Here is a 27,213-nt window from a genome sequence, read left to right as displayed (position 1 = left end):
ACAACCTGAGGTTTGTCTCCAAATACACATTTGGCTGGAAACTACAACCAATTACCAGTGCAATCTTAAACAGTGTTATATCCTTCTAAACCTTCAGTCGAGTTGCATTATTGGCATAGTGATAGGTAGTTACAGTGTAGCATGGCTTTAATTATTGCTCACCTTGGTACTTTTCTTTATTTTGAGTGGGTGTTGGGTGTAAGGTCTCCTTATTTATTTTATAATGCAATCCCATTGAAAATGCAGTTTAAGTCCATTTGTTTCAAAGGCTTAGTCTGCAGTTAATGGCATAGAACTGCTCTGTCAGGCTCCAAAGAAACTTTCTCAACAGGCTCCTGCATCCCTGACTCCTTCATCATTACCTCAAGTTAACTTAGAAGAGCCCTGTAGCTCCATCTACCGGCTCTTAATGTTCAAAGCAATGGAAATTCTGACCAGCAAAAGCCTGTCCACGTATGTGCTATTTCTTCTTCATCCCCTGGGGATATATAATCTGAGCAAGGGTTTGCATAATATTTCAGGTCTTGACCTTGAAATTTACTTTTTGAATAGTAGAGCTCAACCCTTCAGTATTTGAATTGGTAAGAGGAAAACACATCTGAACATGTGCAGAGTCCCATCCCTAAACATCTAAGCCATTGCTCCCAAGGAAACTCTAGTATTCTTCAATAATAAGTTAAGCATCTCTGTCTGCTTCCACCTGCCCATTACTGCTCTTCAGATAGGGAAATGCTAGATAAGTATTTTGCAATGTAACATACTGCTGTCCTACATTTCTTTTCTACAGGGGACAGTAGGATATTTTTTGCAGATGTAAAATCATGTGTGATTCTTCCCTAAGAGAGAAAAGGCAGAGAAGTTAAAAATGTTCCACAACAGTTTCTTCTGGTCATGTGAGCAAGCTCAGAGCTTAAATTGGCAGTGAAAAATATTCTGACTTTTTCTACAGAAGCCAATCTGGCCATGCTTAGCTACCTTTTCTCTTTGTCATCTTGACATCAGTGATATGAGAAACTACCCAGAAAAAAGTGCACTTACATAGCAAGTCCCTCAGTGTGGAAAACTGAAGTAAAGCAAGTAGTCTGCATCCTTTAAAGGTCACACTACAGCTGCAATGTTGCTGATAGGGTTAGGGTAAAGTAATGTGTATGTGCCCTGACCTGGGTAGCCCAAGTTAACCCAATCTTGTCAGATGTCAGAAGCTAAGAAGGGTCAGCCCTGGGAGGCCCCAAGGAAGTCTAGAGATAGGACACAGAAGCAGGCAATGGCAAATCGTCTTATGGCAAATCACCATAATTCAGCTCCTACTTAACAGCAAAAAAGTGTGCATGTGTGACTACAGAATGAAAACCTGTCTTCATAATCCCTCCTCAGAAAACAAGCACTCAGAGCTTTTTTTCAGTGTTCCGGATAAGGGGTACTATTTACTCAAGCCTGTCCAGAAGTTACCTCTTGTGACCTGGGTGGTCCTTATCCTAATGCCAGATGTAAGGTGTGGATTGCAATTATCCTATAGGGAATTAAAAAAACCTCTGCACATTGTCAGAGGCATTCTCTTTTTGTTGGCTCTGGGTATGGGCACTGAGAAGAAGTTCCAAGAGTGGTTCCTACTAGTCCCCTGGGTTATCAAGCCTTGCTTTATTATTGTTGTGAAATGTTACATAATATTCACATTTGCTGTTTCCAAAAACTCCATTAACCAAACCAAATGTTTATTTAATTTAGAAGATGGATGTAAATCAAGCTCTTGTTCAAATGGGTTAAATTTACATATTTTAAACGTTTGTACCACATTTTGCCTTTCCAGGCTACTGTGTTCTAAAAACACAGTAAAGACACAATTCAATAACATTATCTTAAGTCTAAGAAACAGGAGTGGTGTGCATGCACCATACCCATGATGTCATTTTAGGGGGAAATTCTTCATAAGGTTCCCCGGAGTCAAAAGGACCAAACAATAACATGCCCAATCCTTATTAGTGTTTGCTATTTTATCATAGATTTAAAAGACACAGAATTTTAGGAAGAAGAATATCCAACAAAGAACTGCAAGTTCTGCGATTGACAAAGTCATTCTAATTTGCTCCATTCCTTGTGCCTCTTCATTGTTCCTTTCACAGCCCTTCAGCAGAGAATTTAGAGCTTCCTCATGGAAATAGCTGCTGTAGTCCGAAACAGGCAGCCCTCCAGGCAGCAGACAGAATGCTGTGAACTCAAAGCGGTAGTAACTTTAGTAAGTGTGACATTTACAGGGCAGAATGCGAAGTCCTATTCTGTTAGCAACACAAACACACAGAGGCACATATTTTTTTGCCCATCCATTTGGAGAGGAAAAGCCAAAGAGGATATAGACTTAGCTATGAAAGAACAAATGTTGAAATTCTACAGCTGGGCCGTGCCACCTCTTCTAATCTCTGTCTGGTTGGGTAAGTAACTGGGATGACTGTTTTCCTTAATGTTGAGACTAGGGTTTCAGGGCTGCTTTTGAGCCCTGTTTTGCACACACTTTATACATGCTTACTGAACTGAGAGCATGCTCCCCTAAACACAGTGGGAATTACCTCTGAGTAAATAAGCATTAGGCCAGTGGTGCATAAGTAGGTATTGTGGGGCATATGCTATTATCCTAAGGACTGATTTGTAAAAGAGAGCTTGGGGTTTAATAGTTCTGGCTTCAGTACAGGGGAACATGGAATGACTATGTTTATGAACCTCAAAATTCTAGAGTTTGGACTTGCAAGATTGTTTATTTTATGTCAGTTTTTGGTTTTAAACAAAATCTACAAGACAGAGAAGCATTAGTGCTGATTTTTACTTGACCAACCTGGAGTTTTGCTTATAAACAAATGGCTATCATTTTGTACATGAAGAGAGAATGTGGGTTTTTTTGGAAGGCAATAATATAACCAGACAGATTTGTCCTCAAGTCACGTATCATTAAGATTTGAGGGAACGGGTGTTTCCTCTTGTGATAGACCAGCTATCAGTGCTAATCACAAAGCTACTATTAATACCCTTTTTCCTATGCCATCCATAGCAATTTGGAGAGGTACTCGAAATGAAGCAAAAGTTATGCACAGTCATTTGTCATGGTGGCTGTTAAGGGCATGCTATTAAAGTATATTCATGCTGCCTAGGTGTTCAGCTCTAGAACAGCCAAGCGCAGAGGGCATGGCTTCTGTACAGAAAAGATTTGTGACAGGATTCACACCAAATCTCTCCCCGCTCCCAATCCCTCCATTCCCCCTCCCTCCTCTTCTGTATAAAAATGTGGAGAAATGAGCTTTTTGTACTTGCAAAAGTTTATGCTGGAATATAGTTAGTCTGTAAGGTATCACTGGTTTTCTGTTTTATTTTGCTACAGTAGGCTAGCACAGCTGACCCTCTGAAACTATGCATGCTATAAATTGTTCAGATGTTCTCACAATGCTCTTGATTGTATGCTAACATGAGTACTTGAGGCTTCTGGCTTGTCAAGCATGTGCAGTCTTTATAAACAAAAACCAGTTGCACAGATTTTCAACGGTCCATCCCCCTTTCATTCTTCCCTTTCCCTATTCCACACTGACTACAAAATGTTCATTTACTCTCCAACAACATTCAGTTTCCCATCCCTACCAGTCTCTCTGCTAGGAAAAGTTGAAGGCAATAGGAAAAGTGGAAGACCCAACATGAGATGGCTTGAATCAATAAAGGAAGCCATGGCTTTCTGTTTGCAAGACCTGAGCAAGGCTGTCAGTGATAGGATATTTTGGAGGTCATTAATGCATAGGGTCACCAGTAAGTGGGAAGTAACTTGACAGCCCATTCACACACACTTCTGTCCCTCAAGAATTGTTACCTTATGTAACTCTAAAGTGCATTCATCTTTCTCATTTCCTTTGCAGCTGTTTATGCCGATGTTGGAAATACAGCAAAGGAAAATGCTGCCATCTCATCTAATTTGTCTGCCACGACCACAACCCATTCTGGAGTGCTTCACACAGAGATAGTCCCCCTTAAGCCAGAGCATCCGTCTGTAACTCAGACCCCAGGAAAAGAGAAGGCCAAAGAGGGAGAAACAGTGTCCTTAGGGTGCCAGTTCTGCAGTCCCCAAGGTCCATCTTTGAACAAGCTAACGGTGAAGTGGTACAAGGAAGATGAAAAAGGGCGGACGGGCCTCATGGAAAACAATGTCACTATCTTGGCAAACTACTCCAAATTTTTTATGTCAGGGAATTTATCGGAAGGTGATGCATCTCTAACTATCCTAAATGTGACAGCGAGTGATCATGGTACATATTTCTGCCAGGTGACACTTTCCACTGGAGAAATACTGACGGGGGATGGCACGAAGCTCAGGATCAGGAGAGCCCTGGGTAAAGTTCTTTCATTCTTTTGTAAGTTAAGCTCTTTTTATGAGTAAAAACTGGTAAATGGAGACAAGCTGCTTGGCCTGGAACTGACCAACGGCTGAGAAATCATGAGACAGATTTAATAAGGTGCTCACAAAAAAATAGGCTGATGTCCTAGCAACTATTTAAACCATAAACCTTTATTGGCTTTCTTCAGATGACTTCCTCAATGCATCTTGGGAGTTTGTTGAGAGTTTTGAGAATTCTCAGCATTCTCTCTAACAGAACTACAGTTCGCAGAGTTACGGGATAAGGGAAATGGCTATTAAACTACTGTTTTTAAAAGACTAGTACAGATATGCCTTTTTGTCCACTTCACTATTAATGCCCAACTGGGTTCTCACATGAAGGTGCTGTATACTGAGTTAAACCATTGTTCTATCAAATAACAAAATAACAACAACAACAACAACAGGAATTCTGACTCTTGAAATCATATACTCTGGAAAACCTGTTGGTCTTTAAGGTGCTACTAGTCTTGAATCTTGCTCTTCTACTGCAAACCAACATGGCTGCCCACCTGAAACTGGATCATTCAATATAGATTGTAAATCCTATGGCCAGGAGTTGTATTACTTCTGTGTTATTTGTGTGTCCAGACCTAAATGGCTTATTGGAACTAAATACATACATATTACATAGATGTGTACCTGAGTGTAATTTGTTCAAACTATGACCCATTCCAAAACTGATACATGGTATTTTTTACCTGAGTATCAGGCAGACACCCTGACCTGGATGGCCCAGGCGAGCCTGATCTTGTCAGATCTCAGAAGCTAAACAGCATCAGCCTTGGTTAGTATATTGGATGGGAGACCTCCAACAAAGACCAGGGTTGCAGAGGCAGGCAATGGCAAACCACCTCTGTTAGTCTCTTGCCATGAAAACCTCACCAGGGGTCGCTATAAGTCAGCTGTGACTTGAGGGCACTTCCTACACATCAGGCAGACACTATTAATACCTAAGATGTTTTGATCTTTTGTCCAATAATAATTTTTCTGTAGCACTTGCAGCCAATCCTATGCATGTTTATTAAGACACAAGTCCCACTGAAATCCCTGGGGCTTACTACTAGGCAAGCATACATAGTATTGTAGCCTTATCCTACTATATAAAAGGCTAAGCATATTCAAGACAACTCACTTCATACCCTGGTGCACCACCAGAGGGCACTGCTGTGGAGGGAAGCCCAAATGAGGCAGCCAGACCTCCAGAGAGCATGCTATGGCAGGAAGCCCAGGATGGGATCAGGAGCTGAGCAGGTGGCGATAACTGCCCCTGCCCTCACTCAGCTAGGAGCAGGAGGGGAGCAGGTGACAATGCCCGCCCCCCCACATTCACCCAGCTGGAATCAGGAGCAGAGGAGATGGCAATGTCTGCCTGCCCACCCAGCTGGGATCAAGAGGGGAGCAGGTAGCAATGCCTGCTCCCCATCTTCACCCAGCTGGGATCAGGAAGGGAGCAGGTGGCAATTCCCCTCCACCATCAACCTGCTGGGATCAGGAGCGGAGCAGGTGGCAATGCCCACCCCACCCCCTGTTCAACCTGCCAGAATCAGGAGTGGAGCAGGAGGCAATGCTCCCCCCACCCCTCATTCACCTGTCTGGGATCAGGCGCAGAGCAGGTGGGAATGCCTGCCCCCTTCACTTGGCCAGGATCAGGTGCAGAGGAGGTCACCAAGCCCCCCTCCCCTTGCCTTCATCCAGCCGGGATCAGTGACAGAGGAGGAGGGAATGCTTGCCTGCCCGCCCTTTCCTTTCTAGAGACCGTTGTATTTTTTCCCACAACAGGCTTTGTTGCTAGTTATTATAATATGTGGATGGATTACTTGACTCAGTTCTTCTACCCTTTGATCTCCACATACTGCAGATATTCTTTTCAGGGATGGAATGAAACTCATTAGAGAGATTAGTGTAATGTTATTACTTTAAACTTGGCTGACCTCTGGTGGCGTCACTTCAGTATAACTTCTCTGTTCATGTTTCAGCTAAGCATTTAAATGTGGAGTTATCTCCTTGCCACATCACCCCAAATGTGACACGCCCAAATGAACACACAGATACAATTATATGGGATCAACTAGTTGTTTATTTATATTCATATATTTAATTATTTAAATGGCTGATCTACATCATTGCTTATTTGAATATAAGCTGACTGTTTTAAGGGTGGGCTGCGCTAAGCAACCTTCTTGGGTGCCCACCAGGCAAGTCCACCCTGGCTCCAAACCTGGGTGGCATTTTTGCCAGCCTTGTTTATCCCAGCCTGCACAGCCAGTCTGTGCCGAGAGATGTCCAGTGTCATCTGCCTCCCCTGATGGGCTGCACGGCACCTTCCAGGTTCAAGAGATGATGTTCAGCAGCACCACCCAGGGCCTGTGGTGGCCTGTTCTAAACATGCTTCCCATCACTGTGATGCCTCCAGGTGTTTGCTGATTAACCCTACCTATCTTGAGCAGCCCTATTCCTGCCAACTAGTTGTGGCCTAACCAGTAAAAGGATTTTTTTTTCTTTTATCAGGCCTGTTTAGATAGGCCATCCCCTTGGCAGGCATTTCGCTGCTGTGGTTGACTGACCCATCTATCCGAGACAGCATGGAGCAGGCAAAAAATGGGGTCACACCACAGCCAATTAGGCACCCCCCCCAAATTCCTGCTCAGTCCCAACTAGCAACCAGCTAGTCCCATGTTGCCCCTCAGGTGGGAGGGAGGATCAAAGGAAGCACATTCTCCCCTTACGCACAGCTGGAGTGCCCAAAACTCACAACTGAAAATGGCTTTTGGTCAAATATTAACTCTAGAAATCAATATTCCCGCAAAGTGTTACCTTTTGCTTATCTCTATTAGATACCTTCTCTTTCTGACGGGACTGTGCATTTTCCCTCAGGACTGTTTGGTATTGAAGAATCCATTGGAACAATAATTGGAGTAGCAGCAGCTGGCATTGGCGGCTTGGTAGTTCTGATCATAGTTTTAACTCCTCAGCTGAGGAAGTGCCTTCCGTGTGCTAAAGCAACATCCCAACCAGGTATGGAAGAGATGATGAAACCCTTGATCATGGGCTAAAAATTCTATATAATGCAAAGACAGACTGCTCGTGGGCCAAATAGGTTTTTTAAAAGATAATAATTTAACCATCCCTGACAGAACAAGGACAAAAAGACTAGGAAGAAGAACAGCTCTCCTAATAACCCAGTGATATTAAGTTAATCTGTATGCCTTGTTGTTGCTGATGATCAGCTTATTGGAGCATAAGGTTGAGAGTTGCCCTTTTTATATTGTTCAAATGTACAGATTATCAATAATGGTTGCTAGTGTGGTATAGAAGTGCACTCAGAGCGAGGAGACCCAGATACTCAGCCATGCAGCTCACTGGGCCACTCTTTTAGACTAATGCATCTCATAGGATTGATGTGAAGATAAAATGGAGTAGGACAACCATGCCTGCCTCTCTGAGCTCCTTGAAGGAAGAGCAGAATATAAAAATAAGACAGACAGACACAGATAGAGGAATTGTTAAACATTATTTATGTGGGTAACATTTTCCTCAGTCATAATTGTCTGTCTCCAAATGAGTTATAAAACAGCTAATTTTTTCATAGTATGCTTCTTATAGATTGCAGAGACCACTGATAGTACTGCAGTCTTTTACTTTTCTGCAGTACCACTACAGATTTTTAAAGCAACAATTAGAGCCATTAAAAGAAATGTGTCAAGTTTATCACTATTTGATAGGGTGTGCATTTGCACACTTGGTGACTTTCTTAGTCAACAATTATCTAGCAAATCTGTCTTTTAAAAACCCAATGAACAGTCCAATAATGAGGGTGTTGATGGTGGGGACAGCCCAGTTATCATAGGAGCAGGAAGCCAGGAAATTCTGTAAACAGGGAATACTGTTTGTGAAGCATGTAGAATGAGCATAAGGAAAATGTTTGCCAGGTGTTGGATTTTGGTGCACCAACCATGCATAATGGTAGCATGCTGCACACATAACCCTGAGACACATGGTAACAATTTTGGGTAAATGGGACAACATGGACATATTTTCCAGCTTCAGTATGTTTAAATGGTGACTGTGCGTATTTGGAAGATTGTGTGTAGTGCATGTGGGAGAGTGCCAAACCCAAGCATCTGAAAAGAGCTGTTAAAGTTGACCAAGACTCAAATTCTAAGGATTGTAATACTGGCATGCCAGTGTGAATTGAGACTGCAATCCTAAGCCTATTTACTTGGAGGGTCACTCCATGCTGAATTACAGACAGAAAATGCGTTCTGAATCCAAGACAAAGCTTTATAGGATTGGCTCAGGATAAATGAGTCTGTGTGCATCTGCTCTGGCAGAGCTATACTCAAGAGCATCTCATGTCATGCTTTCTCTCTTATTCCTTGGTAAGTCATATAAAGCATATTTAAATGAAAAAAAAAATGCCTCCTATTTAAATTTATAAATTATTTATGCCTGTTTTTACCCACTTTCTTTAAAGTGTCAATAAATAAAAAGACCGCATAGGGTTTCTGTGGGGTACAGAAAGCAAACATACATTCAGAAACTGAGCACATGCTAATGAATCCTGTGAATTGCAGGATCCTTCCACATATTCCCTTGCATCAAAGGTCAGAGCAACCTATAGCGGAACCTTAGAATGAAAGAATCAGAGAGGTATTTACATAAAGCAACCCAAGAATATTGGACAATGACCAATGCAATGGCAGCAAAGGTGTCTTTATGAAAATTCAGGTGTCAAAATGCTTAGTTTATATTATCTGCCACTTATACTTATAATTTGTTCACTTTTTTCCCTTTTCCTTCCCACACAGCTTAATGTCGGCAACATGAGTAAAAAAACTAATGTGCCAAGGGTGAAATTTTTTTCAATGTAAACAAAAACAATCAATTGTTTGAGCGTTTTCTGTGGTATGTCTCAAGATATAATAAAATGTTACTTTTAGAATCCTTTTAAGAACAGACATTTTTGAAGAGGTAACATTTATTTATAACAAAAACAAGGGTATAAAAAAATGAAGGCCTTTGTCAGCACAGCATTCCCACTCACTTCCACAGACTGTTTTCCACATACGGTTACGACAGTAAAAACTGCATTTGAGCCCTTTGGAATGTTCTTAATAAAGGATACATTGCAGAGCAGAAAGCAAATGCCTAGTCTAACAAATACAAGTTTCCATTCATATTATAAGTCTTAAGACACACACATCTGGATCACTAGGAGAGGGGGAGTGGTTTGGGGGCAGGCACTGTAACAGAAAAGCAGCAAGCACAAGAAGAGTGAAATACTTTGCTCCAGAAATACTCTTGCTCCAGAGGAACCACTTCTGCAACTGCCTTTCCATAACAGAAGTGACCTTCACAATTTCATTGCATTCCTTTTGCGGGCAGTTCTGCACTAAGCTGATGGATATTCATCCATTTGCGAGGTGCAAGTGAAGCATTGTGAGGTATGTGACGTGTATATGTGCTGGAATCTAACAGGCAATGACTAAAACAGTTTGCTATATACTTTGCTTCCCTATGAAGCTATGAATCCTTCAAGCTGTTACCAAGTATATTACAAATTTCTATGGATATCTGAGCCCAGACCTCACTCACAGTAGTGATCTTATGCATGGACATACAAATTGTTCATAAAATTGCTGAGGTGCTTGATTAGTTCATTAAGGAAAAAATATACCAATCAGCTTCATGGTGTCTTCTCCAGCCACAAGAAGTTAGTGTTCAGATGGCAAAAGTGGCTCTCTAATGGCAGTTCTGGGAAGATTCCAGCCCCTTTTTGCCCTCCCCTTCTTTTTAGTCCTTTTGTTCCCCATCATTGTCGTTGGATGGAGGCTGCATAGTCTCTGCCATTTTGGGCTTTGTTTTAACAGCGCTAATTCTCTGTACTCTGCATAGAGTTTTAATGTGATCTTACGTTTGTGGAGGAGGAAGGAAGTACAGAGTAGGGAAAGAGTAAGCAGTTTGAGATGTGGAGACATGTTCCAGGAACAACTTGCATTTATGAAAAATGTCCTTGCTGGCTATAAAAATTTGCTACAAAAATAACACAAAATGCTACCCTGGAGAAGAATATTGCCCCTCAAAGCAACATCCAACATAAATAAAGACTTTCTTATGGGTTCTGTAGGACAATAATTATTTGGGGGGCCTTTCCCACATGCACATGTTTCTGTGCGTGCATTCACTGCAGAATGGAATTGGTGATCTGGGACCTGTGGCTATCTATCATGTAGTATGGCAGACTAGCAACTTTGCTTCCAGACAGCCTACTTACATATACGAAAGCATCTTCAAGAATGAATTAATAACATGCCAGAATATCCGCCCCAGCATGTTAGTTTAGGGCTTTTGATATGATATGATATGATATGATATGATATGATATGATATGATATGATATGATATGATATGATATGATATGATATGATATGATATGAAGGCCAATTCATATGTCTATGGAGCATAACTCTGTTCTCTCTTATTTTTGAGCACAGATAGAAAATTCTGTTTTATGAGAGCAGATTGCACTTTGACATCCTGCAAAAGTTACTTCTTTAAAAAGTGCACAGAATCATTTGTGACATTATGCTGAATTACTGTACATATGACAAGTGTCTTGCCACAAGTTATATCAGGACATAAACAAAAGTGACCAACCAAGTATACAGTAGTTATCTAAACTAGAATCAGAGGCCACTTTTAAAAAGATACCAGCAGGCATTTTGGAACCACTTCTGTAGTATAGATTAGATGTAGTTTCAGGATCTGAGATGACACTCAAACAATTCAGAAGGTTGTATCTTCAGCTGCTATCTTGAAGCATATACAAAGTCCACAAGAAAAAGTCCCATGTTAATTTTTAAAAATCTTTCTACGTCTCTTGCCATCCTCATTAACATTATAGGTGCACATGGGATGAGTTTGGCCACATAAAAAATTTGGCCAGAGGATATAGCGCCAGTTAAAAGCAGCAGATCGCCAACATTCAGCTGCATCTCTGTCGCATTGGCACACTATTTGTTGACATCTGTCTAGCACTATATCTGAAAGAAAGAAAGACAGTTTCAGTAGATAGGGCTGAACGGAAGATCCAATCAGAAGAGCTAGCAAATAACTTTACAGTGTTTCTCCATTCTTGGCATTTGTTATTGAATAACTCTACTTTTGGGAGGTACAATTGTCCTGAAAATGGATAGAAAGAGAAAGAGTTTGTTTACCAATTTTAACTACCTTCTTGACTTTTCTTAATTCAAAATGATTGGGAAACATTATATTTGCCTTTTTGAGAAGAATCTTGTCAATTGATATGTACCAAAGAAAACAATGAGCTTGTTGTTCCTTGTGTTCCATAACTTCTATTCTGCATAACGCATTCGTTAAAGTGAGACATCATCACATACAGTCTATGTATATTGTTGCTTTCATTGTTTGCATTATGTTTTCTCCTGGTCTTTGCATGACAAATTCATCCTGGAATTTGAGAATCAAGAATGCCAATCAAGGGCCAATTCACATGTTGCAAAGTCCTTATGTTCCCAATGAGTCCGGTTGAACAGATGGGCTTACAGCTTAATTCCCAGGCATGCAGGGGCCTTATTCAGATCAGGACAGTGGTGCAGAGTCAGAAAGGGCATACACTCTCCCTCTTGTGCTGTTTTACCAAACTAAAATGTCCCTGAAGAACCAGTCTTTGCTTAGCTACTCCAACAGGGCCAATTGCAGCTTCCTGAGGTCATTTCAGGTAAAGGAAGAAGGTAGGGACAGAAGTTTTAAACCTCCTCTCCCTATGCGCCATGGTCCCAATTAGGGGTGTGCAAAGGCTTATACCCGAATCGAGAAGCCAATTCGGGAATAGTCGGATCCCGAATCGCCAAGCCGATTCGGGAATGGCAATTCGGGATGATTCGGGATGATTCGGGAAAGCTTTTTCAATAGGAAAAAGCCTCCCCCAGGCTTCTCTGAAGCCTGGGGGAGGCATTTTCCCACTGAATCAAGCCAAAATTGGTGGGGGCCTTCCTCTAACTCCCCTCTAACAACCCCCCAAGTTTCAGAACGATTGGACTTTGGGGTGCCCTGTTATGGCCCCCCAAACCAGGTCCCCCTATCCTCGCCTTAAAAAAGGGCATAGCTTTAGGTTGCTGCTGCTGATCTTCATTCATTTTTTCCTATGGGGAAAAAATGAAGAGGCAGGCTTCCTTTGCCAGGGGTGGCATTTTGCATGCAAAATGCCCCCCAACCCTCAGGGGCTCTTCTCCCACCTTTCCTCCCACCCCCCACCAAGGCTCAGCCTGCTCCCACTTGGGGGGGGGCATTTCATGGCCTCCCAAGGTAGGTGCTCTGTTCTCTACCACTTACAGCTGGGGGAAGCTTGTCTTGCCAGGGGTGGCATTTTGCATGCAAAATGCCCCCCTACCCTCAGGGGCCCTTCTCCCACCTTTCCTCCCACCCCCCACCAAGGCTCAGCCTGCTCCCACTTGGGGGGGGGCATTTCATGGCCTCCCCAAGTAGGTGCTCTGTTCTCCACCAATTCCACCTGGGGGAGGCTAGTCTTGCCAGGGGCGGCATTTAGCATGCAAAATGCCCCCCAACCCTCTGGGGCCCTTCTCCCACCTCTACTCCCAGCCCCCACCAAGGTTCAGCCTGCTCCCACTTGGGGGGGCCATCTCATGGCCTCCCCAAGTAGGTGCTCTCAGCCCCCAAAGCCCACCCCCACTGCCCCACACAAACCCAATTCCCCACCCCAGCTGCCATACACAGACCCAAATCCCCACATTATCCCCTCACTGACCCAAATCCACCCCCAGCTCCCCACACCCATAACCCCAGGAACAGGCTGACCAGCCCTCCCCCTTTGTTCCCTATGCTGGGAACTTCCAAACTCTCTTTCCCAGGGCAATTCCGCACAGCCCAGGGGTGCCACAATGGTGGGCAAACTTCTGAGTGCCAACTTGTCCCTGGGACAGAGCACCTGACACACAGACAACCACCCCCTGACACCCCCACCACCTACAGAGAAGGCTGGCCAGCCTGCCCCATTGTTCCCTACGATGGGAACCAACTGCACAACAAAGAATAAAACACGAACAACACAAAATAAAGTTTTTAAAAAATTATTTTCTCCCTTTCGAAGTACAAGTAGGCAAAGCATTATGACACATTACACCAGCAGTCCCCCACACAGAAAAATTAACACAACTCACTTAACATCAGAGAATCATAAAAACACAATTCCTGTCATAAACACTTTATTTCTTGAACAGCTTTAGGTTACACAGCAGGGGGGCACACCAAAGAGCATGGCAGCAGTATCTTACACAAAAATAACACAACTCACTTCATATTAAAGAATCACCCCAAAAATTGCTGTCAAAAGCACTTTATTTCTTTAACTGCTTTAGGTTACACAGTAGGAAGGCACAACAGGGCATGAAAGCAGTGTACTACACTGGGAGAGCTTTCTCTGTTGGGGCACCTGCCCTCTGGAATGAATTGCCCCCGGAGATACGTATGGTCCCTGACCTACACAACTTTCACTGTGCCCTTAAGACATTATTGTTCCAACAAGCGGGGCTGGCCTAAATGTGTTTTAAGTGAATTGTCCTGTTTTTAGTTAAATTATTTAATATGTTTATATTTTATATTCTTATTGTTTTATATTTGTATGTTTTACTTTTGCTGTACACCGCCCTGAGTCCTTCGGGAGATGGGCGGTATAAAAATTCAATTAAAGTAAAGTAAAGTACACAAAAATAACACAACTCACTTCACATCAGAGAATCACCCAAACACAATTGCTGTCAAAAATGGTGAAGAGGGTTGTATTACTTTGTGTAGTACACTGCTATCATGCCCTGTTATGCCCTCCTACTGTGTAACCTAAAGCAGTTAAAGAAATAAAGTGTTTTTGACAGGAATAGTGTTTTTGTGATTCTCTGATGTTAAGTGAGAGTTGTGTTATTTTTCTGTGTGGGGGACTGCTGGTGTAATGTGTCATAATGCTTTGCCTACTTGTACTTTGAAAGGGAGAAAATAATTTTTTAAGAACTGTATTTTGTGTAGTTTGTGTTTTATTCTTTGTTGTGCAGTTGGTTCCCATCATAGGGAACAATGGGGAGGCTGGCCAGCCTCCTCTGTAGGTGGTGGGGGTGTCAGGGGGTGGTTGTCTGTGTGTCAGGTCAGGTGCTCTTTCCCAGGGACAAGTTGGCACTCAGAAGTTTGCCCACCATTGTGGCACCCCTGGGCTGTGCGGAATTGCCCTGGGAAAGAGAGTTTAGAAGTTCCCAACATAGGGAACAAAGGGGGAGGGCTGGCCAGCCTGTTCCTGGGGTTATGGGTGTAGGGCTGCTGGGGGTGGATTTAGGTATGTGAGGGGCTAATGTGGGGATTTGGGTCTGTGTGTGGCAGCTGGGGGGGATTGGGTTTGTGTGGGGCTGTAGGGGGTGGGCTTTGGGGGCTGAGAGCGCCTACTTGGGGAGGCCATGAGATGGCCCCTCCAAGTGGGAGCTGGCTGAGCATTGGTGGGGGTGGGAGGAAAGGTGGGAGAAGGGACCCTGAGGGTTGGGGGGCATTTTGCATGCAAAATGCCACCCCTGGCAAGACAAGCCTCCCCCAGCTGTAAGTAGTAGAGAAAAGCGCACCTACTTAGGGAGGCCATGAAATGCCCCCCAAGTGGGAGCAGGCTGAGCCTTGGTGGGGGTGGGAGGAAAGGTGGGAGAAGGGCCCCTGAGGGTAGGGGGGCATTTTGCATGGGGCAAAGGAAGCCCCATAGGAAATAATGGAGATCAGCAGCAGCAAGCACAAAATAGGAGATTAGCAGCAGCAACCTAAAGCTATGCCCTTTTTTAAGGCGAGGATAGGGGGACCTGGTTTGGGGGGCCATAACATGGCCCCCCAAAGTCCAATCTGTCTGAAACTTGGGGAGTTGTTAGAGGGGAGTTAGAAGAAGGCTCCCACCAATTTTGGCTTGATTCAGTGGGAAAATGCCTCCCCCAGGCTTCAGAGAATCCTGGGGAGGCTTTTTCCCATTGAAAAAGCTTTCCCGAATCGCCCCGAATCGATTCGGGGCATGCCGATTCGGGATTCCCCAAATCGATTCGGGATTCCCTGAATTACCCCGAATCAGGGTGATTCGGGATTTTTTCGGGATTCGGATTCCCGAACTGCACACCCCTAGTCCCAATTCAAATTGAGTCCATGTGGGCCTGGGAATTAAATTCTGAGCATGGAACTCCCAGACACATTAGGGATGCATGAATCTGTGAACTGGCCATTGTTAACGATAAAAATGAAGGGGATAGCTTCCCTTATTGCCATGTTTCAGATCACATGTGATTTACTCTTCGGAATACTAGTTATTCTGGAATATAAAAGAAATAACCACAAAAAATTGTTTTTAAATGTACATTTTTTCACTGTTTAAACTGAAATATACACAAGAGCAAGCCTCGAATGCTTGCTGTGAATCTTCCTCCTGAAACCTGTTTGCCTCCTCCACCCCTGAAAAGGCTCCCTCATGATAAAGTGAATAAAATACAGCTATACTCTACAAGGAAATCAAAGTTTGTTCCTTACCACATACCACAGTATTGCGCCTGCAGGTCCATCTGTACCTAGTTGTCTTGGGACTACAACCTTGCTCTTCTGCAAAGCCATAACAGCAGTCATGCCCGTGGCAACACCTTTCGGCAACAAAGACTGATTTGTACATGTTATATTTGTAAGAATATCCAAGGGCCCATTTGGCAATTGTTTTTTGATGTTTAATGTTTTTAATATGTATATTTGTGAGTTGTCTGACTTGAGAAGGTAGAAAGGCAGGAAGCAAATGGATTCTGAATGCAAGCCTTGCATCTCTTATGACACGATTTGGGGGGGGGGGAGAGAAATCTGTGCATGCCAACAATCATGTGACCTAACGTGTAAAGCTGAACAGGCAGGAGCAGCCATGCTTCAAGTGTGTGGGTTAAGTCAGGAGACAAAGTTACTATTTACATGCATGCCATTCACTAAGAGTGGGCTACACAGAGTTTTGCAAATGTTTTATACCTGATCATAGATCCAGAGGAGTTAGCCGTGTTAGTCTGTAGTAGCAAAATAAAAAAGAGTCCAGTAGCACCTTTAAGACTAACCAATTTTATTGTAGCATAAGCTTTCAAGAATCACGTTCTCTTCGTCAGATGCATGGAGGGCAGAAGGAAACTGGTCAAATATAGAGGAGGAGAGGGGAGGGGAGGGGGGGAGGAGGAGAGGGGGGATGTAAACAACTCCTTTGATATGGAGATGCAGACAGCTCCTTTTGGAGACAGTGTAGTTGATGCCATTGGGTCCTGTAATTGTATTGCAATTGCAACATTGCTCCAAGTCCGCCTGGGTGGAAGACCTTTCCTTGCCTACAGACAGCCCCCCAACCTTAAACAACTTCTCACTTACAATCATGAATCGGCTAGCAGAGTCACCAGCACAGGAACCAGGCCCTGCAACAGACCCAGATGCCAGCTCTGCCCCTATATCTACCCAGGGAATACAATTACAGGACCCAATGGCATCAACTACACTGTCTCTGGCTCTTACAGCTGCTCATCCTCCAATCTGATATATGCCCTCATGTGCCAACAATGTCCTTCTGCTCTGTACATTGGACAAACCAGCCAACCTCTATGCAAAAGAATAAATGGACACAAATCTGACATTAGAAATGGCAATGTCCAGAAACCAGTGGGAGAACACTTCAATCTACCAGGACATTCCATCAAAGACTTAAAGGTCGCTGTAGTTCAACAGAAACCTTTCAAAAACAAAATCCAACGGGAAGCTGCTGAATTGGAATTCATATGCAAATTTGACTCTGTCAAGCTGGGACTGAATAGGGACTATGAATGGTTATCTCATTATCACAGGTAACTGATTTCCTTTACAGAGGCGGGGTCAGGGGGAGTCCAGTGGCACCTGGCGTGGGCTTTCGAGGACCACAGTTCTCTTTGTCAGATGCATCTGGCGGGGAGGACTGTGGTTATCGAAGGCTTGTGCTGCAGTGGAATTGGATAGTCTAGGTGGTGCTGCTGAACTCTTTTTGATTTTGCTACTACAGACTAACATGGCAAACTCCTTTGAACCTTTACACAAGCAAACTGATCCCCACACCAAAAGGAGCTGTCTGCATCTCCATATCAAAGGAGTTGTTTACATCCCCCCTCTGCTCCTCCCCCCTCCCCCTCCCCTCCCCTCTCCTCCTCTATATTTGACCAGTTTCCTTCTGCCCTCCATGCATCTGACGAAGAGAACGTGATTCTCGAAAGCTTATGCTACAATAAAATTGGTTAGTCTTAAAGGTGCTACTGGACTTTTTTTATTTTTTACCTGAGGGTTTCATCCCTGAGAACCTAATTCATCAGCAAATGTGGCATTTTTTAGAAACCCCAAGTGGCTATTTGACCTGGGCCTTGTGCCACCTACACAAGATGTAGTGTTGGCACCATATCTTGTTCCTGCATCCATCACATCGGTGTGCCACCTGCCACATTCATCTAGAGGAGCTATTCATCATGCTCTTATTCATCCCACTTCAGCTAAAGTACACAAGATTATGCCAGATATGACAGCGCAACAGTGCTTTTGCATGCTTTCTTGTAGATCATAGGAATAATCAGCAACAAGAAAAACTCATAAGCCACACACAGCACAGAAGGTGTGTTGTTAGTAGAAGAAACAGCATGTCACTTTCAGTACGTCCAGATTTGCACTAAAGGATCAAACGGGTTGTAGGAAACTTCCACGTAGATGGTACTCAAATAAACAGTGCTAAGAGCACCAGTAAGCCTGAGGGTGAAGCTACAAGTGACGAATGACACTTGAACGGCAAGTGGATTGAGTGCAGGGCAAGTGAACAGGGAGAAATACACTTGCCGTTCAAGTGTCATTCGTCACTTGTAGCTTGGCCCTGAGTGTGACATTTTTCTCAGTGAAGTCAGAGTTAAATTACAATTACCCCTAGCAAAGCTCCAGCAATTTCAAAATCAGTTAAGGGGCAGGGCACAGCAGCATACTTTGTCTCCTACTTCATTCTCAATTTAGCAACATGGTAATTTCATCCAGCATAATAAAGGCCAGGTTGTGTTCTAAACTTGTCACATCATCTGCTTCTTTTGCTGTTCACCACTAAGTACATTTGTTGTTGGGCTGTGCTGCTACTTATAGGGCTTCCCAGAATCACTTTTGTTCATAGATAAAGCTGCCATCCTTTAAAGGGCATTAAAGTGGGATGGATTCTTTTGTGGAAAGACAAACATGACACTTGGGGAAACAGCTGATGTTCTTACCAGTCTGTTTTATCCTTAGGCCAGCCATGTCCTCCCAGGCCACAGTAGCATCCATAACCTAGATATGCCAAAGGATTTCTCCCTGTGCCACATTTTATGGTTCCTGATAACTCAAGGAGTCCTCTTTTGTGCAAAGAATGGGTTTTCCCAAGAACGCCATTCCAAACTGCAAAGGCAAAAGGATATGGTTTTTATTGTATTTGTTTAAACCATGACAGGAACATGAGTTTACTTCTTTACATTCTCCCACTTCCAATTCAGAATGCACAGCCCTTCAGAAATCCAGTACGACTCATATTGCTATTGTAAACATACAGCCTCCTTGAAATATCTACATCTGAGGTATCTGATATTTCTCTGCAATCAAATGCTTCCGAAAGCATGCATAACGCTAGCAAATAAGCAAGAAAATGGAGTGGGTTGTGGACTGATATCCAATCAACCACAGTTAAACACGCAGATCCAGAAAAAGCTCAAACCCTGAAAAGTATAATTAACCTCTCTCCTGCTGTCAGAGCCAGATTTATGGACAAACTAAGTAAACTACAGCTAAGGATCTCAGATTATGAGGGTCCTCCAAATAAAAATATTACTAAAAATTACTAAATTACCAATTTTTTGCTAATGCTATGGGGTCTGTAAAACTTGACCTAGAGTAAGGCCTTAGCAAATCTTAATCCAGCACTGCTTGGTATATTGGTTAACAAGACATATTTTTAAGATGGGAGAGGATGCGGGGAAGTATTCGTACTGCAAATTCTGGCCAAGGCAGGTTTTACACTCACACTGCAACTAACTGCTTTAACTACTTGAATGGGAAAAGTCCTTAGAACTTGAATGGCAGACACCTAACAGTTCTGAAGGGCCCAGCAAAATAAGGCAGGAACCATGACTTTCTAAGGGGGTCTGATCCACTGTGAGAACACCGACAACTGTCTGCCGAAAGAATTATCCCTCCATCCCGGTCTCTCATATGGCAGCTTGGGACTGCCCCTCTTCACAGAATCACAAGTGCTGTGCCAGAGGGAGAGAGATACTGCCACTGGAAGATGAGCCATGATAGGGGAGCCTCTCTCTTAATCTGAAACCCTGAGTCGGAATGCTGCAGGCCGTGGCTCGAGGAGGAACGTTCAGTGTTTGCCCTTCTGATGAATTTCTAAAACATCTAGGTGTAGCCAGGTAAGAACTCAGGGATGGTAGGGGGAGCAGGAAGAAGGTAGCACTTTTGCTAAGATGATATTTAAATATAAACCCACTACAATCCACAAATGTTTAATGACTCAGCAGCATGCAGACAACAATCTCCATGAACGCGGTTTGTATGTCTGAAGAAACTGTCCTAGGAAGCAGCAGGCAGTCGACTTACATGCTGAAACGGTGCCATCTTGAAGACACTATCATCCTTCCCCACTAACAACCTATGGGAGAAATCACCAGTGACTGCAGTGGGGGGCGGCGGGGGGGGGGGTTGTGCTCCCTAAAGCAATTGCTCTGAGGCATGTGTATCATTTCCCATGGACTGGATCCTGCAAAGGATTTCCACAGGCAGAAGGGGGATTGTCATCAATTCCCCCTCCCATGATGCGAAACCTTGGGCTGTTTCCAAGCTCCTCCCAGAGCAGCATTTCAGGAAGCATTTAGGACCGCAGCCAGAAGGGGACATGAGGAAGTCCTGCTCTACAGATGGAAATCCCTTCTGTCTGCAGAAATCCTCTGTGGTATCCATATCCAAGCCTATGATTTCACTAATTCTTTCAGCACAGTTGCCAAGGAATAGGATAAGAGAATGAAGTTCCGATGGAGGAAGTGTTGAGGGGATGCAGCAAAAAACTCAGACCTGCATACTTCAGATTATTACAGCAGAATTGTCTTACAGGTATAGCTCACACTGCCTGTTGCAATGCTGTAAGTAGGATCCTACTGTGTCATTTTTGCATTGTTTAATACATCATGTTCATCTGTGCTTTGCTTCAGTTCTGTTTTCAGATTTCTGGCTGGTTCCAGTTTTCAGCAAGACAAAAACCCTATTGCTTTGTTTATCGGATTGTATTGATTTACCCTGTGTAATGTGCCTTGAGTGAGAAAGGCAGACTAGGTGGACTACAACAAACCAACCAAATAAATAAATAAATAATATGAGGATCTCGGTATAAGAAACAAATCCAGCTTATCCAATTATTGCTGGATGAGCTGCCGACCCTGGTTTCCCTGCCTGCAGAAGCTTCTCCATGCTTCAGTCCACATACTTAAATTAACCAGAATATTGTACACACTTGCACACACAACTCAAATACAGAGTTCTTTAAGTTCTTTCTTTCATTTTGTATTTATAAACAATATAAGTGTTCACGAAACAGAAAATCTTCAATTACAGCCCCTCTCTGGAACCAGCTCATATGACTTAAATATTTACCTGAAATACACATAGTTAAAAGCATTCAAAAATAGAAGTAATTTTGCAGTGTGAACTGGAAGAGCCTACATCATTTTCAAACACTGGCTTTAACCAAGGCATTGCTTCAAAAACAAATACAACCTTCCAGCTGAAGGTGGTGGTTTTATGTAGACTTGCAACCGTTCTTCAGAACATTCTGTGCAGATCAAATATGCATTCCAGAAAATGTAATAGCTTTTGTCTATGACACAGTATTCAGTCCTCATTTTTGGAACCAAAGACATACAATAGCTCTGTTGTTAGCAAAGGCAGAAACTAACAATGGCAGCTGTATCTGGATCATAACGGTCAGGTATGTTAATGTTACAGAGCCAGGCAGCCTCTGAGGGCCTTGGTGCAATTAAAGCATTACTCAGATACATAGTTAATAAATTGCTCAGACGAAAATGGGCTGGGGGAGGTTCAGATTCCAGGTGAGCTGATGAGTCCTTTCCTTTTGTAGGAGTATGAAGCAAAGCCTTCCTGTAGCAAATTGTACTGAAAGAACCATATTCATATTTGCAAAGCAAAGTATTAATAACATACAGAACCTTAGTATGTTCAATATAATTACAAATTTCAAACTATAGTTCTCAGTCTAGAAAAGCTCAGAGGGAAAAACATACATCACACTTTCACTTATTTGTCCACAAAGAAAGAATTCCTTCTAACGGGGGTTGCTGTGCCACTGCCAGCTTGCCTGCCGCTCTTTGCCATCAATGCGTGACCAGAGAGGAGCCACAAATTTTGCCAACTCGAGAGAGAGAGAGTGTGAGTTTAATCCTACAATTTCTCTTCATATTTTGGGATTATATTTGTTATGCAGGAATTCCCTCCTTCCCTCTTCCCTGGCCCATCTTTGCACTCAACAGAAATGTTTCAGGAAGACGTTTGTATAAAGGGATCAAAACTGCAATATACTGGAATGGTCTAGGAGCATGCTTCTATAAGGGAATAGCATTGTAGTCTATTATAGTATTTATGGTATATAAATCTCGCTTTTACTGCATTGCTTTCTACCTTTGAACCTATCCGCTCTCTATATTGTTTATGGTATGTCATATCTTAGACAGTTTTGTTTGTCCTGGTTTTCTAATTCTGTAATCCTAGTCCTTCTGCTTTGTTTTTGGATGTCTTATGCTGTCTGATTGTATTGGTTTTTATATTTTGTAATCCTCCTTGAGTTTCAGAGAGAAAGGTCACAATGAAGTATGTAAATTAATAAATAGAGAAATAAATAAAAGTGATTACATTCCTACTGGAATGCGCTTTCAAAGCTGTAAATAGAAAGGAGTCTTCTAGCATATTAAAGATGGGCCGTCTTCACATGCACCCCGGGAGATCGCGCAAACTCACAGCATGAAGCATCTTCCTAGCATGATCTCCTGGCACGATCCCCTTTAATGGCCTGAGGATGTCAGAAAAAGGGCCATTAAATGGAATTGTGCCAGGAAATCGCGCCAGGAAGACGCTTTTATGCCTTGAGTTTCTCGCGATCTTCTGGGTGCGTGGCCATGTGAAAATGGCCATGAACTGATTTATTTTGATACAAAGATGTGAAATTAATCAACGAATGTGAATTTATTATAAAGCTTGACACTCTACCGAAGTAGGGATCAATCACAATTTTGGGTTCCTCTTATGCTACAGATGTTAAATTGGCTTGGCAAGCCTGGCTAGACTGCATTATCATTATTACTATTGTTGTAAACTGTCATCACCATGTTTATCTTCTGTACATTTTTAGCCTTGCATTCAAATTTTGCAGATGTTTAATTACATTTGGACCACATTGTATATAGGTAGGTAAAGGTAGTCCCCTGTGCAAGCACCAAGTCATTACTGACCCATGGGGGGATGTCGCATCACAACGTTTTCTTGGCAGACTTTGGTTATGGGGTGGTTTGCCATTGCCTTCCCCAGTCATCTACACTTTACCCCCAAGAAACTGGGTACTCATTTTACTGACCTCGGAAGGATGGAAGGCTGAGTCAACCTTGAGCCAGCTACTTGAACCCGGCTTCCACCAGGATTGAACTCAGGTCGTGAGTAGAGCTTGGACTGCAGTACTGCAGCTTACCACTCTGCGCCATGGGGCTCATTATATATAGGTACAGAGGGTGAAAAGGTAAACTGTGAGCAACTGAGAATGCGCTTTATACACTTGATGAAGTAGAAAGCTAGTGTGGTGTAGTGATTAGAGTAAGAGTGTCAGAGTAGGATATGGGAGGTCCAGGTTTGAATCCTCTCTCTGCCACAAACACTCACTGGGTGTCCTTGGGCCAGTCATTCTCTCTAAGCCTAACTTTCCCTACAGGGTAGCTGTTGTTAGAATAAAATGAAAGGGTGAAAATTAAGCTGCTTTGGGTCCCCACTGGGGAGGAACTCAAGGTATAAATATCCAAATAATAACCTACAATTGACAGATAAATTTCACTTATTCTGTGATGTCTATATCCTGGGACTGTTCATCTCAAATGTATGTGTATGTCAGGGAGGATGATTCACTGCCTCAGTTTTTGATTAAGACTTCTGATTTAATAATAATGTAATTTGGAATAAAATGGTTTTGAACTTTTACTTTTCTTGGTTTGCATTTTTCCACACTTGGGCTTATAGGATGCATTGCTATCATGCTTTCAGACATTTCTACAAGAAGTCCAAGGACGGTGGAAGCCTGGATGTCCCTGTTTTTAATGCCCACTCTGTTGCAGAAGCTCACTGGGTAACCTTGGGCCAAGTGCTTTCTCTCAGCCTAATCTATCTCACATGATGATAAAATGGAGGTGGGGGAATGGTGCTGTAATTAGAGGTGCACATGGTCCAGAAAATGGATCTAAACTAGACATGGTCTGGCCCAGTTTGTGGTTCACAAACACACAGCTCATGGGACTCACCTTTTTCATGAATTTTGGTCCGTTTGGGCTGGTCCGTGGTCTGTGAGTCCAGACATCCTGGTGCCAATCTATCAATTCCCTAGGCAATGGAGGTCATGTCCACAGACCTTTTGCAGCCCCTAAAAACTTGATAGGCCGCTCTGCCTGCTGCGCAGAGAGCTCCCATTCCCTAGGCAATGGCTGGGAAGGTGTCTGTGTGGTGAATAATAACAACAACAACAACATTCAATTTATATACTGCCCTTCAGGATGACTTAACACCCACTCAGAGCGGTTTACAAAGTATGTCATAATTATCTCCACAACAAAACACCCTGTAAAGTAGGTTGGGTTGAGAGAGCTCCTAGAAGCTGTGACTGACCCAAGGTCACCTGGCTGGCTTCAAGTGGAGGAGTGAGGAATCAAACCCAGTTCTCCAGATTACAGTCCCGCACTCCTGACCACTACACCAAACTGGGGGCTCTTTCCCCACCTTTTTCTGTTTGATTTTGCCTCATTGCAACTTTTTGGTGCTGCTAGCCAATGCAAATCAATTGGCATTTACGACTCCAATATGTACTGGAAGTTCCCTGGGGGTGGCCACTTTGGGGGCATGTAATTCAAGACGTCCGAAATGCAATCTTGACCGATCTTGGAAGGTGGCTGGAGGAGAGGCTGCTGAAAATTCTCTGTGAGTTTGGGCTCTCTGGGTGTGAAGAAGGCGGAGCCAGGGCTGCTGGAAGTGACAGACCATGGGCTGACGAACTGGTCCATGAATGGGGTGGTCCGTGAAAATTGGCAGACCATGGGCCGGTGGTCCATGGGGGTTTTCCTGGTCCATGCCCACCTCTAGTTGTAAGCCACTGTGGGTATCCTTTGGGTAGAAAAGCAGGTATAAAGACAGATAGAATAAAATAGGTTCTAGTCGACAAATGCTTTTGCCACAGTAAATCTGTTCATCTTTGTCACAAGACTATTTTGATTTTTGATTTTCTGGCATTCTTAAGCAGGTCTACTGGGAAGTGTCCCATAATGTTCAATAGGGCTTACTTCCAGGAAAGTGCCCTCAGGATTGCACCCTGATACCCTACAGCTTTCAATGCTGTGTTAATTATTAATTTAATTTATGCATTTATATCTTTACTGTTACCTAATTTATCCATTTATTACTGCCCTTCTTCAAGAAGATCAAAGTAACATACATGGTTCTCCGTTCCTCATTTTAATCATACAACTACACTGTTTAGTAGGTTAGACTGAGAGAATATGATTAGCTCATGGTCACCTACAGTGAATTTCATAGCTGGGGGGATTTGCATCACCATCTCCCAGATCCTTGTCAGACACTCTACACCACACTGGCATTCATTAGATTAACCCATCCCGTTAGATTATTCCCTATATGTTGCATGGCCAGAGACAATACTACTAACAAAACCTATGCATGGCTCTCTTACATAGGCCTATGTCATTAACTAGCTATACAGATTGCTAAATAGGCACTTGTTTAAAAATGTAAGTGCGTATTTATACAGGAATTGGTGACCTCAGCTTTCCTGGCCTGATGGAGTTTACATTGGCAGACATTAAGATACAATAGTGGAATCTCCAAACAATCAAAACGCCTTGCAGTAACTGCCTTTCAGGATGCAGCTCTGCTTTATGCACACTTGGTCCTGGGGAAGTACTGCCATAGGAGGCAGCTACTATGTCCTTAATAAAAAAACCCTGCCTTCTTCCCTGAAGTTTCTCCGCCCCCCCCCCGCCCCCCCTTCCTGCTGCTGCCTCTGGAGTATAATGATTTACTCAAAGGTTACTTGTCAAACCATGAGGGGGTGGGGGGAAGCAAAAGGATATTTCCAGAAAAAAGAAAGGCAGCCAATTATTCTTTTAAAAGTTGTTAAAATCACAAGAGGGGCATGGCTCAGAAGCGGAGTAAATGGTTTGCATACATAAGAGTACTGGTTCAGTGCTTGACTAGTTAAAGGATCTCAGTAGAAAGTGGTGGGAAAGACCCTTTTCTTTTTGATTCCTGCTAAGAGAATAGAACATTCTGAGCCAAATGGACAAATGGTCTGACTGAGTGCAGAGCAACTTTCTATACAACATGCCAGGGTACCTAAGACCAAGCCCTTCTATTGATCTAATTCCTCCGAAGCAGCTGCAAGTCTCTTATGACAGTCTCAACTTCAATGCAATGTCCTGGAACAAACCCTACTTAACTGCAATAAGAACACTTCACTGGATAAGACTTTACATCACTTGGGACCTTTCAGAACTTATCAGCACAATGGAACCTGTTTAGTCTCCAGTGTTCATGTGCTCACACAATGCAGAGTTGTTATGCGTCAGCCAATAAACCCCAGGATTTGTTTTAGGACTTCAAATATGAAAAAAAAATCAGCACACTCACCTGTTCAAGTGTCACTTGCCCTGGTTGAGAACAATAGCATCAGGTTCAAAAATGAAACCAGTTTATAAAGTGAGGCAGACAGGACAAAGCACAAAAGTGTAGGTGTTTCAATGAGGTCAGCAGTGACACCATTTAAAATCTGATTGGTACTCACCTGCCTGCAAAAACAGCAGCATCACCAGCCAGGGCTCCATTGGGAGGTCAGCTCGGTGTGAAGCCCACCCTCTCTCTTGCACACTCATAGCCTGGCTCTCTATGGTCGCCCTGTCGTTCTGCTGTCAAACTAAGCCACAGGAGTGGGTGTGTATAAACAATCTTTCTAGGCCTGCTACTCCACAGTCTACCCTCAGAACTAAATATATATCTCTATGGTTAGAGGTGAGACACTTCTTTTTGTGCTCCAAATGCTTCCTATTCAGAGCCTAAGGAAAGTCCTTTAATTCTCTAAAGATGTTTCTTCCTGCCAGCAGGACTCAGAGTGCCTTTATTTGCATGTTGTCTTTTTGGGAGGGGCTGCTTGAGGGGAATTAGACTGGCACAGCCGTCTCTTGGACAGGTTTAGATAGCAAAGCCACTGAGCTGGAGCTCCTTTCCTAAGCTGTTTCCGTAGAGTCCCCAAATGACCCCTCCTAGTAGATTCACTGCTGAAGTTTAACATCTGCCTTTTGCAGTCTAACTTTAATAAACTGGGTCAATTTTGAGTAGACAGGCAGTTTTTAAAAACTGCCAAAGTTTAAATGGTAATCTCTTTCCTCTAAATAACTGAAATG

At 43.2% G+C, this 27,213-nt stretch overlaps 2 protein-coding genes across 3 annotated transcripts; one reads left to right on the top strand and one right to left on the bottom strand.

The window, feature by feature from the left end:
* The first annotated feature begins 2,189 nt into the window (after window positions 1-2,189).
* Window positions 2,190-9,363, top strand: LOC129325458 (uncharacterized). Of its 2 annotated transcripts, none has more exons than XR_008596630.1 (4): window positions 2,190-2,426; window positions 3,888-4,379; window positions 7,280-7,420; window positions 9,214-9,363. XR_008596630.1 is itself a non-coding variant. In XM_054973111.1 (4 exons), the coding sequence occupies exons 1-4, from the start codon at window positions 2,360-2,362 to the stop codon at window positions 9,216-9,218; spliced, it is 684 nt and encodes a 227-aa protein (XP_054829086.1). In that variant the 5' UTR covers window positions 2,192-2,359; the 3' UTR covers window positions 9,219-9,363. The 2 variants fall into 2 exon arrangements, 1 of the variants encoding a protein (XP_054829086.1); XM_054973111.1 differs by having other exon boundaries at window positions 2,192-2,426; window positions 3,888-4,358.
* Window positions 9,364-9,432: 69 nt separating this feature from the next.
* Window positions 9,433-26,685, bottom strand: LOC129325459 (phospholipase A2-like). The gene is made up of 4 exons (XM_054973112.1): window positions 26,598-26,685; window positions 18,721-18,886; window positions 15,977-16,083; window positions 9,433-11,448 (listed from the first exon to the last, which is right to left on the bottom strand). The coding sequence occupies exons 1-4, from the start codon at window positions 26,683-26,685 to the stop codon at window positions 11,258-11,260; spliced, it is 552 nt and encodes a 183-aa protein (XP_054829087.1). The 3' UTR covers window positions 9,433-11,257.
* Between the last annotated feature and the right edge of the window lie 528 nt (window positions 26,686-27,213).

Source organism: Eublepharis macularius, chromosome 3 (assembly GCF_028583425.1).
Source record: "Eublepharis macularius isolate TG4126 chromosome 3, MPM_Emac_v1.0, whole genome shotgun sequence".
Taxonomy (NCBI): domain Eukaryota; kingdom Metazoa; phylum Chordata; class Lepidosauria; order Squamata; family Eublepharidae; genus Eublepharis; species Eublepharis macularius.
This window is presented reverse-complemented; position numbering and strand designations above follow the sequence as displayed.